This window comes from Heterodontus francisci, chromosome X (genome assembly GCF_036365525.1).
Source record: "Heterodontus francisci isolate sHetFra1 chromosome X, sHetFra1.hap1, whole genome shotgun sequence".
Taxonomy (NCBI): domain Eukaryota; kingdom Metazoa; phylum Chordata; class Chondrichthyes; order Heterodontiformes; family Heterodontidae; genus Heterodontus; species Heterodontus francisci.
Genome location: NC_090421.1, coordinates 5396313 through 5408451, shown reverse-complemented (window position 1 = coordinate 5408451; position 12139 = coordinate 5396313). Strand labels below are relative to the sequence as shown.

The following is a 12139-nucleotide window of genomic DNA, read 5'->3' as shown; positions in this document are numbered from 1 at the left end:
ATGGCTGACAAGCTTTCTTACTATATAGCAGGTACACAATTTATTTGCAAATGGAAACTAGGTCCATCCACAGCAGTCCAGCGTCACCTTTTGCTCATTAGTTGAAGCAAAAAAAAATTATGCTGGTTTCTGAAATGTAGATCGCACAGAAATGCAATCCTTTTGAAAGGCTGCAAATTTAACCAATCACTTCAATTAATTCAGTTTCTTAAGATGCCAGCTGTCATTTTAATTTTTGACCTAGCTGATTATATAGCAACATAAATATTTTAAATGCCACCTAAAATTGTTCAAGTTATCAATCGAGAGTTCTGTATGGTATTGTAAATTCTGCCACTATAGCAGTTTTTTTTTTTATACAAAGCAGCAAATTTTTCTTTCCTTTGCTGCAGCTTCATCTTTTCACCTGGCCTTTCTTCCTCTTTCGTGCACATGTAGCCTGAACTCTATTCTCTCCACATTCGCAATCTTTCACAGGCACTTTAATTTTGCTGCTTTCCTCCCTGCCTATGCAGAGTTTCCTCCAAAGGGTTGGACTTTCCCCTCCCACTACCATGATCACCCCTCCCTATTGCCAAAAGGAACAGCTCAATTCAGCAGACAGATCGAAAAGTCACCACATCTCATAATGCATCTGTCAGGAAAGGAAGGTGACTTCAGTTACCAACACAAAGGCAGTACAGAAAAGGACAAGCCAATTACTGGCAAGAGGAAACTAAAAACTGGAGGGCAGGAAAATATAAAATGTAAGAAGAGCAGGAAAGATGAGAGGAAGGGCAAGGTGAGTAGAAGGAGAAACACGAGGGAAACAATCTCTGGTAATTAATTGGGGCAAGAAGCCAGATTTGGAATGCCAGATCCATACTCACCACTGATACTGCAAGCCTGGCCTTAGGTGGTGCTGGCATGCTCACAAGTGCCACAATTTAAACAAACCACCACAATCAATCAGAACTGCCCAAAGTCCATGCGCCTATAAAGATCAATAAAGTGAGATACACACACTTCCAGCACTTCCGAATCACCATGCCCAATGCAATGGGAAATGTGCTGGTCATAAAATACACTACATGCATCATTTATGAACATAAATCTATTACACAAAACTCTCATTACCAGAATTTCACGAGCACTTGAGAGATTCAGGTAAAGCCTGCCAGAGAGGAGTATGGCCATTCCATATAGATCAGTTTTTCCCTTCCTCTTTCCATCACATCCACCACCCCACCCACACCTCCCCCCCCCCACCCCAGTCCCATGTTGCCCATGCCCCTTGGAGATACTCCTGACAGAACACATCATCCCAACTCTAGCAAGCTTTCTCCATCAAAATTTGGGTCCCCCACCCTGAAAAAAGGTATGTAACAGCTCGAGTCCAAGAGGAAGATCAATTCTAGTTTAGCTGTTCTTTTTACCTTTCCTCCTCCTTTCAGGGCTAGGTTTGCAATGGATAAATAGCAAGGAATGAATGTTCCCCCAATCTGTCTTGCTAGCACCTAATGGTGCTTGTAATGTCCCACAATCGTGATAAGGCTTCTTATAGGACTTGGTTTTCAACTATTTTATGCATACAAAACCAAACTCCCTGCTGTACTCTCAGGTGTTCCAATATATCATTCTTCAGTGTGACAAGTCATGCCATTTGTACCTTGAAGGCATATCCTGCTCATTCATAAAACACAGAGCTTGACAGTGATCAGAAAAATATTCACAAAAGGCAACAAAGACTTGAAAACCCCAAAGACCACTTCTGACATGAGAAACTCCAGTGCATATTAAAACAGAAGGAACAAATGCACGTGAATTTACATGCAGCAATATTAGAAGCAAAAGGCATCAAAGACTCAAAACCTCCCAATGGGCAGAAAGGTTCAGTGGGAAGGTGGTGACTTCAGTGCATGAGAGACTAGTCTAATTTTTTTTTATCAAGCTGGTACATTTTGTAACAAAGTTGGCGTATTAATGCTGAAAATAGTAGATGGCAATCAAACATCCAACACTAGAGTTCCATTCAATCCAGCTGCTCTCTGCTCCCTCCCTCCCCCCTCCCTCCCTTTAGGAGTCCTGTCAAGATCCAAAAGTCAGATCTATAGCAGCGTAGAGATTTGAAAAAAAGACATATTAACTAGAGATACTTGGTTCTGGAATTCTTCTAGCTCCAGTCAACCTTTAATTTGGCAGCCACACTAGTATAGATGCTCACACTTCAGAGTGTATCAAAATATCTATTATGAGACATGGAACTTTTAAATTAAGCCATATGAAATCATATCTTGTGTTGGGAGACACAATTATGACAGATGCCTTCTGCAATTTGTTTTCCCACAGTGGCTTTAACCAAGTGCATACATATTACAAACTTGTATTGAGAATATAAAAACGTAGCATGTTTGTCAGTAATAGTTAACCACCACAGCCCGACACTAGATTTCATTATATGGATGGCAGTCGCTCTCTGCTACCTTCATATAAATGCCAATTCCTCATGTGAGCATGAACAGTGGGTGTTGGCAATCTACTAACTCACAGCCAAGTCAAATTCTGTCTTCAACTGACCATACGTATACAAACACTACTCAATAGAGATCACTGGATAGCATTATGGAGTAAGAACACTGCCCGATTTCTGTTCCCCTAGAGTTGCAGTGGCCAACTGTAGGACACTAACCAGCAACCTAACTAAGAAGGGACTGAGAATTGAATACGGAATCCACAGTCAGATCAGTGAGCAAGAAAAATGGTTCTAAAACCGTAGAAATTGTAATAATTATTGGCAGCTGAAATATAATACTAATAGTTTGGATTAAGGCAATATGACAAACATATTGTCAGAAGAACTAACACAACCAAGACACAAAAGAGCAATTCCATACAAGGAGCAGCAATGAAGTGCAATGTGCAAAATTGGAGCAGATGAAAGTCAGTGGCAGCACGTTAGGAATACACAAACTGGATGTCGAAGAGAATCACCCAGGCAACTCCAAAGCTAAGAAATCTCAAACTTTTCCGAAACCTGCATTTACTTCACCAGATTGACCATTACATTTTACAGCTCGTGTTAGCTTTCCAAACGGCTTGACCAAAACTGAGCACATGCAGTTTCGTGCCACCACATGCCCAAAGCATTTAAAAGTGCAGTCTTGTCTCTGCCCAAGTTTTGGTCAGTCAAATGATAACTGGGAAAGATGATTGAGAAGAGAATCAAATATACCTCTCTTTGATTATTATAGACAACACAGTCCCTTGCAATAAATCATGATATTTGCTCGCGGATCGGTTATCAAGAAGTTTAGTGCTTCTGATAGGAAAGTAGTTAAGCCTCCATTAGGACTGAGAAAACACTGCACTGGATGTCAATCTGTAGTGTTCAGAACAAGTAAATTAGGTCAACTCCCTAAAATCAAAGAAGTTTACAGCACATAAGGAGGCCATTTAAAGCTTGGCTAGGGTATAAAAATTAAAACCCAACCCAGGCCCCACCCAATCCGAATCCGACCCGGGCCCCGAATCCTTTCATTTTTTTTAATGCCCAATCCAACCCCAACACATGTAGTCGGGTAGCCAGACTTTACTGCAGAGCGCCGAGTCCGGACTGCACGTTTCCCGCCTTGACGTCCTGAATGTTCATTTGAAGATTACTTCCCGGAGCAAGGCAACACTGTCCACGTCCAGCCCGACTGGAGCCCGAATGCAGGACCCGACCCAAACCTGACACATGTTGTCAGGTCTGGTCGGGTTCAGGTCGGGTAGCCATGCTTTAGGTCAATTGGTACAGTGTGGTTGCGCTGACCTTTGCTAGAGCAATCAAAATGTAATCCCACTACCCTATCTCTTTTACTTTAAATATTACCCAATTTCCCCCTAAAAGACACAATGGTTCTACCACAGCCACTCCCTATGGCAACGCATTTCATGCTTCAACAACTCTCTACAAGAAGCGATTTCTTCTAAGCTCTCCCTTCTCTTGTAACTATTTTAAATTGATGACCCCTTGTCACTGACTCCCCAAACAGAGTAAAGAGGCTTTTCCCATTCACTATCAGAATTTTAGAATTCTCTGTCAAGTCCCCTTTTGGCTTTCTCCGATCCAGTGGAAATACTTTCAATATGTTGGAGCTTTCCTCAGAAATTTGAGATCTTTACAACTGATGAACAGGGAATTTGGGGGGGGGGGGGGGGGGGGGGTTACTAACAAGAAATGGTTACCACACGCACAATAAAGGAGTGAAATAAAGCAACCATGGTTATAGATCAGATGCCACAACAACTGCAATTTTTATTTGCCATACATGTCAGTTGCCTCATTAATGATTTAATGCATTATTATGGTTTTCAAAAATTATTAAATGAGTTTCAATCTAGTATGCGTTTAATTTCTGTCCTCCCACACTCGTCAACTAGATAAATTTAGCTTCATTTGATAGTTCAACTATGTCATTAAAATATAGTTAAGGTATTAATCCATCTAACTGCAAAGCGTGAAAACTTATGAAGCATTTCAGACTTGCTTTACCTCCCAACTCCTGCAATTCCAAAAAGGAGCTTTAGGATGGACAATTTGGAACTAATATTGAAACCCCCAAAGCACAACAGTAAGATGAGATGAAAATTCACCTGGAACAGTTGGGCTGTATTGCTAGTTACATTCCTGAATGTATTACACTGTTCTTGCTTTTCATTATTATGCAAAGATTCAATGGTTTAGTGGTGAAATGGGAGCAATTTTTGGCACTTTTACACTGGTGCTTATTTAGTTCAGATCATCAAAGGCTTGCTCCCATCTGCCAGTTTCAACAGTTACACTGCCAAATCTGGCTATTTTTATCCTAGCAGTCGATCTATATTTTTATGGATCTACAACTCTACCACCAGAACAAAGGCAGCTTTAGAGCTGTAAATTCAGGAAGCCAGCACATGGGCACACTCCACTTTGATCTCAACATGTTTAACATGCAACATGTTTAAAAGGTCCACGTTGATATTCAGAAGGGTGTGATGCTGAGGCTGGATACTCAATACAGCACTGGAGAAATTAGAAAATGAAGCTCATGATAATAAAAGTAGAATAAATCAAATACATGAAAAGTAAGCACTGAATTTGCCTATTCAACAATTATTCAGGCATGGAACACCCAGCACCATCTTGGAGATGTTAAACTAGCGTCTGTGTTCTAAAATGCAGGCAAGGCCAACTTATATGCTGAGTTTCAGAAGTTTTTACATCCCTGTGAAGAGCACAGGCACACAAGAAAATTAAAATTATTCCAATCTATTCCTTTTCAGAAAAGGAATGTTTCTGAAACTGCATTATTGGGAAAATAACAGTGCTTTAAATGCGCATTGCAGAAATTGCTGCATTTGTGACGTAAATAGGAATAAAACTCTCAGAAAGATAGGGTTGGTATTTTATGATGCAAGGACCTTTTTAGTGAAAGAAGTGTTCCTGCAATGTCACTCAACTTCTCCAGCCCAGAAAGGGAACAACTGAAATTAGAGTCTCACTTCTACAGGTAGTAAATTGTTCCAAGAAGGTTCTTAAATTTTTGTTTTGTTTTACCTTACGTTCTCTCTCTCGAGAATCTTTTTTTCCCCTCTTCATTTCTCTTCCTGTATCTACTTTGACTAATTCACCCTATTTCCTTCTCCGTCATTTTTGTTTCTTTCTCCATCCTGAAATTTCATTGGTTAAGAAGATACACAGTCCACCATAGTCCCAGGATCTCAAGATCCCAACCTCGCCAGTTAACAACTCGCACTTAGTGATTGTGGCACAAAATTTTTGAGCTGAAGACTGAAGAAAAAAAAAATCAAACCCTTGGGTCACACCGTGAGATACTCCTAATCTCACTATTTGGAGTTTCTCTCTGGTGGACAATCACTAGCCTCGCCATGTAACATGGCCACCAAATGACCTGCAATCCCTCTCCACTACTGAATGGGGGAGAAGGCTTGAAGGGCTGAATGGTCTACTCCTGCTCCTATTTCTTAAGTTATATTCTCATATTATGTTCCTTTAAGAGGACCAGTATGACTATCAAATGACTTCCACACAGTCTTTCTGTGCTAATTTTTCATTAAAGGAAACGACCAAAACATTTTTAATGTCTTGCTTCAGGGCATTTCAGACAGATCCTAACTGCTCAGTTAGAAAAGTGTTATTCTGTCAACAGAGTAATGTCTCCACAGTTAATCAAAATTTAAACTGGATCTATAAAACATGCAGAAAACACGAGATGTACGCCCAGAATTGCAGATTTTGGTACAACTACTGAAAATGCCAAGAAGTGAATGAACACAAACTGTGAAGATCCTACCTCCTGTTAGAATTCAACATTTCATTTAATTCAGTGGAGAATTCCCTTAAACACTTGCAAAGTATACAGGTCTTCTACCAAATCAATACTGCATAAATATTTCATAAACATGTTTATGTTAGAAAAACTAAACTAAAACTAGTTTCGCTATTCATTCTTAGGAAATCAATTCTGGCTTGTATTCAGATAATTGGTCCTAAAAACAACAGTCCGAAGTGTTAAATGAGTCAAACAATGCACAAATTTAAAAAAGGAAAGTAGAGACATACCACTCAGAGAACGGCTGGGTGAAGAATGCTGACTATTGGGTGTGCTCACCGTGGGACCCACCATCGCCCCAGAGAATTCTTTGTCCATTGAAGAGTCACCACTTCCTGTATGGAAAGAAAAAGTATTTTTTTGTTGAAACATTCACTTTTTTATTTCAGACCGTGGAAGAGACTTTTTAAGTAAATAACATTCACCATAACGAGGGTAGAAATGACTGGTATTCCCACAGCAATGAGCAACACAAATCAACAGCATAAATTTTCAAAAACTTGCGTAAAAAAAGTTAAAATCAAGTTCAGATCCTGAGGACACAACATATACAGCATGTCAGATCGTTACACAAAATACAGTACAACTGCAATACATTTTCAAAATTATAAAGCAGTTCTTGATATTTGGGGTCAATACCACCCCTGCAAAAGCCTGTACTGTACAGTTAATTCTAAATAATGGGTGATCCATGCACCAAATACTTCCCAGTCACTCGCATTAAACAGCACCAGTGTAGAATGTCTGATGCATGCTCAAGACTCAGATACAGAATACTGATCAAGACTTAACATAATTCAGGATCACAATGCTCAGTTCACTTGATATATTCTAAATGCATTGGCCAATTCCACTGCAGTACGTTAGGTGGCTAATCTTTCACTCATTAATAGCTGCTTGTAAAAGGTTTTTCTCTCTTATTTGGATTCCACCGATTTACTGCACAGATCTTGCAAATCAGTCATTCTGCAAAGCTTCGCACAGAAATACTGATCATACACATACACAAATCAAACTTTGCCCAATGCTCATTAGGATTTGACTGTACTTGGACAGTAGGATAATCTACTATAACATCTTACACTTTTGTAAGCAAACTTTATTCTACTTGTGACCTTTAAATCCACGGGGGGAAAAAAAAAGATAAATTGGCTGCGTCTACCACACATCAAAATCGTGACCACTCGCCATCTCCACAAAATCAGCAACTACAATGCCACCAAATTATTTTCCTTTTTTTTAAAAAAAAAAGACCCCGACACCATGGCACAATAAATTTTATTTTGAACATAAAAGGCACAGTCCAGTTAATTCTTCATTCCAAGGGATTTTTAAATTTTAGTTAAATGAAACACCAGCTTCTGGAGAGAGACAAGGAACATCTCATACAACCTGCCAAGCTTAGAATGCAGCCACCACCTTCATCTGAGCCTCATTGTGCCGAAATGTAAACAATCAAATGAAAGAAAAGTAACCAAATATAAACTGAACATTCCGAAAAGAGAAGAGGAGCTAGGGTTGTCATCTGGGGTCAGCAACGAACATGAAAAATATAGGAAAGTTCTAAAACTATTGGTAGAGAAAAGGTCATTCAACCAAACTAGCTTGCTCTATCTACCTACTAGATCTATACAACAGCAACTTTGCACAACTGTAACCTTAAATCACCACCTGCTTCCGCTTTAAACCAAATCCTGCAACAACTTCAAATTCAACATTTGCAAAAATCTAGTGCTGAAACAAAATTTCCTTTAACAAAGTTTTGCACACTCATAAGTTGACACCATCTAAATGTTGCTTCATTAGACATGTTTATTTTGACCTAAAGGATCAAAAATGCAAAAAGTTGTTTTATCAGAAACTCAGTAAAAACTAGTTATTGGAATCCAACAATAATGTCAAGGGCTAGGAAATTTAACAGGATTTCAGTTCTCAATTTCACACTAAAAAAAGTTCATTGAGGGGGGCACAGAGAGAGAACCCTGAAAATGACAGTGACATGATACATTATTCCTTCTCAACCACTATACAGTCTTTGAGACATTTGAGCAAGCCATCCTTCTCCAACATTTCCCTTTCAATGTCCAGTTCCGAAGGAATGGATTTGTCCGGTCCACTCAGTCTCCTATCATATCTCCAGCAATGACCACGCTTTCCACCCCTAGAGTCACCGTCCCTCCCCTTCCTCATCTACATACCATCACATGCTGACATTATTCACAGGTCATGTCCTCCAATGATGCCTCATCACACATCACCACCACATCTCTTGATCCCTTTACTGCCTCTGTGCTGTCAGACTTTGTATGATATCTCGTCTTAGATGTCTCAACTTTCTCCAGCTAAACTTTCTCTATTCCCTTGCCTCCAATTCCATCCCCCTCCCCAGTCACCATTCCAGGCTGAACCAGACTGTTCACAACCTTTACATCCTGTTTGACTCTGAGACAAGTATCTAACCCCACAACCTCTCAATCATAATGATCACCTACTTCAACCTCTAACATAGACTGAGGTATGGATGGTCAACCTGCCACTAGAGCAGAGTCATTCTTGCCTTTGTCATTTCCAGATTCGATTACTCCAAAGCTTGTGGTTGGTATCCAATCCTCTACAAACTCCCGCTCTTTACAGAACTCTGCAGCTCATATCCTACCCTACATCAAGTCCCACTTGCTCACACGCTTTGTTTATTCTTCCTAATCTCCTTCTTTAGTTTTCCCCACGCCTCTGGAGAACTGTGGAAAGTTCTCCCCCTACATTGAAGGTTCTACATAACAATAACTTCCATCTTTCTATGTTAAAAGCACTATATAAAATATTCCACAGCACTTAAAAGCAAACTGAACATTGAGCCAAAACTGGAGATCTTAGGAGGGTATCAGGAGAAAAAAAAGCTTGATCAAAGAGGTGGGTTTTATGGAGAGTCTTAAAAGGAGGGCCAACAGCCTGACAAAACAGAGCAGATGGGACAAGTTTGGGGTGGGGAAAAAGAGAGGGGGTGGAGGAAGCAGCAAAGACAAAACAAAGTAGAGTTGGAAGGTTGTAGAGAGATGTGGGTTGTGGGCGATACAAAGATGTGGTTGGAAATTTACCTTGTATGAGATTGAGACCATGGGATTAGAGAGATTGCATGAGATGGCAAGGTCAAAGGAGTGGCCGTGAATATAGGTAGGAGAGTTCATATGGAGGAAGGAGATTAAGAAGGACAGAAGGGCAGTGAATTCATAGGAGAGAGGACAACAGCAGAGATGGAGATTGAAAGTCACCAAGGACGAGGAACCACTCAGTGCAGAGGCTGACAGAGGATATCTGAGAAACTTGGGGTGGAGGGGGATCTTAAAGGGAGCAAAAAGGGGTGAAACACATGAAGTGTTCAAAGGGGAAGTGCCAGGAGTATGAAGGAGGAGAGACACGGTGTGATTTAGTGACAAAAATGTATCACTATCAAGGTGGTTTGGGTAGGGCAGGTGGTGCAAAGTATATCCAGGTGGGGAGGCTTCAACGTTGCCACCCATGTGCCAAGTTTTTGTTAAAGCTAGGATGTCAATTCAATAACGCACAAGGAGGTTGTGGAAGGCAAGGGCCTTGTGCACAAATGAATGGACATTCTAGAAGGAAATGCAGAGAGGGTCAGTGATTGATCCACTACGGTAGTGATAAATATGGTGAATGGGATATGAAGGTGGTGGGTGAGGCTAGCCTCCAGAGGGCAGACTATGTAGGAATGCTTACAAGAGTGGATGACAAGAGGTGCAGTTGGGGTTGCTGCAACCAGAGATTGTGACAGGTGATTCAATGGGCCTTTCAGAGAATGCCAAGGGGACAGCTATGCACTAATTCAAGGGACATTCAAATCTGGAACAATGACTGGAGAGTAGGAAGGTAGTGGGATACGGATTGGGAGGGGAGTTGGGGGGGGGGGGGGGGGTTGGAAGAGAAGGGAAAGTTGCCATGACTGGGCGATAGGAAGGGGAGGAGACAGGAAAGAAGGACCCAAAAGGAGCCAAGAGAAAAAAAAAAGATAGAAGGGATAGGCTCAAGTCTGGAGCCAAAATGGCCTAGGCAGCCAAAATCAAAGAATTCATTGATGACTAGGACCAAGTAAACTGACTACCCTCCTCTGGAGTAGGGAATGGTTACGTGGTGCAGGAGTAAATCATGACCATATCATCACAGTACAATGGAACCTCGATGGTCTAAAATTGTGACCATTAATAGTATTTTCAGCTTGTGAAGATGTGTTTTAATAGGTCCTGCAAGGAAATTAATTTGCTTCAGAATAAGCTTTTCAGCCAAGTGAGAGAAAAGGAAAGCACTTAGCAAAAGCAAATTCACCTCCACCTTGCAATCCATGTAGGTCAGCCACAGAGGGGCTGGTGGTGGCTCTTTGCTCGACTATTATCAAAATTGTTCTTCCATCAGCTACAGGGCGGCGTGCAGCAACAGCCCAATAATATACCGCCCCCCACCACTTGCCTGGAACACTCACCAATGCCCGACATAGCATCACTCAAATTGGGTACTGAGCCAAGTGGGGAATTTAATGTGCATCCTCCCAGCACCACTAGAGCTTCCCACGTCACTTTTTAAAATGAGGAACATAATTCTGCACAAGTCCAATGTCCTAGCACATTTGTTGAATTGACGCCATTCCCTCCCTTATTTTTCACACTTTAAATTTAATTTGATCAGTGCAGAAACAGCAGCCCAGGTGATTCCTAGGAAAGCCACAGCAAGGGAAGCAAGATGACAGAAGCCAAGTAGGGTGGCAGCTGCCGAGTTTTAGCACCACTGTACATTTGGCAGTTGCAGCCTGCCAGCTTTTATTACACTCGCAGCTCTACATTTAGTAGAATCGGGCTAATTAAATCTCACCAAAAAAAGTTATTTTCATTTCCCCTAATTTGAAGTTTACTTATAAACAAGAGCTGAATAGGCTGAATTTCCTTCTTGCCCTATTTGAAAACAGTTTGTGTGTACAACCTATGTTTTAAAAAAAACTGTGCTCCCGATTGAGGACAAATGATATGAACTTCAGTCAATTATTGCTGAATTCTGGACTTCTGATATCCCCCTCCAAAAGGGTTTGCAGAAATTTAACATTAATTAAAATGGTGAAATAACCACGCAATTGAACTCCTACCCTTGGTACATGGCAAACGTACTGCTCAAAATCACACTTAACTCACAGACTGTTACATGCAAGACATTAGAAATAGGAGGAGTAGGCAATATGGCCCCTCGAGCCGCCTGCACCATTCACTAAGGTCATGGCCGAGCTTCAACCCCAAACCCACTTTCCTGCCCGACCCCCATATCCCTTGATTGTTCCATTCAAGATAGCCAGGCAGTGTAGGCTAGAACTAAAGCTTTGTCTTTACATATTTATAAGCTTTTATTTACAGAAACGCACATTACAAACATGCAACTCCAAACCCAACCACCACAGTTTCAGTCTGCTCTAACATACAGGAACGTAAGTGAATCCCCAGTTAATGCCCACCACCTGAAAGAATTAAACACCCAATTAATTTACAGTTAACATAGATTTTGGTACTCTAAGGGAATCTAGCGATCTCAGCCTTGATTACTTGCTCCGCATCAAACCTCTAGTTTTCTCAGTTTTATAATTTCACATGCTGTCAAAAGCAACGTCACACTATCTGAATATATATTAATCCCAGCTACTGATGGTGTGGTAGGGGAATGGGGTCAGGGAATAGAAGTTCACAATGGAAGCATCAATCTGCCCCTCAACAAAGCACTGGCTCAAATGAATTGTT

General features: G+C 40.9%; 1 protein-coding gene across 16 annotated transcripts in view; it reads right to left on the bottom strand.

The window, feature by feature from the left end:
* Nucleotides 1-12139, bottom strand: part of ikzf4 (IKAROS family zinc finger 4) — a 233941-nt gene that overhangs the window by 76307 nt on the left and 145495 nt on the right. For all 16 annotated transcript variants that reach the window (XM_068024609.1, XM_068024612.1, XM_068024603.1 and 13 more), the window contains one exon: nt 6584-6688. In XM_068024609.1, coding sequence (XP_067880710.1) covers nt 6584-6688 — 105 coding nt within the window. The remainder of the gene's footprint in view (nt 1-6583; nt 6689-12139) is intronic.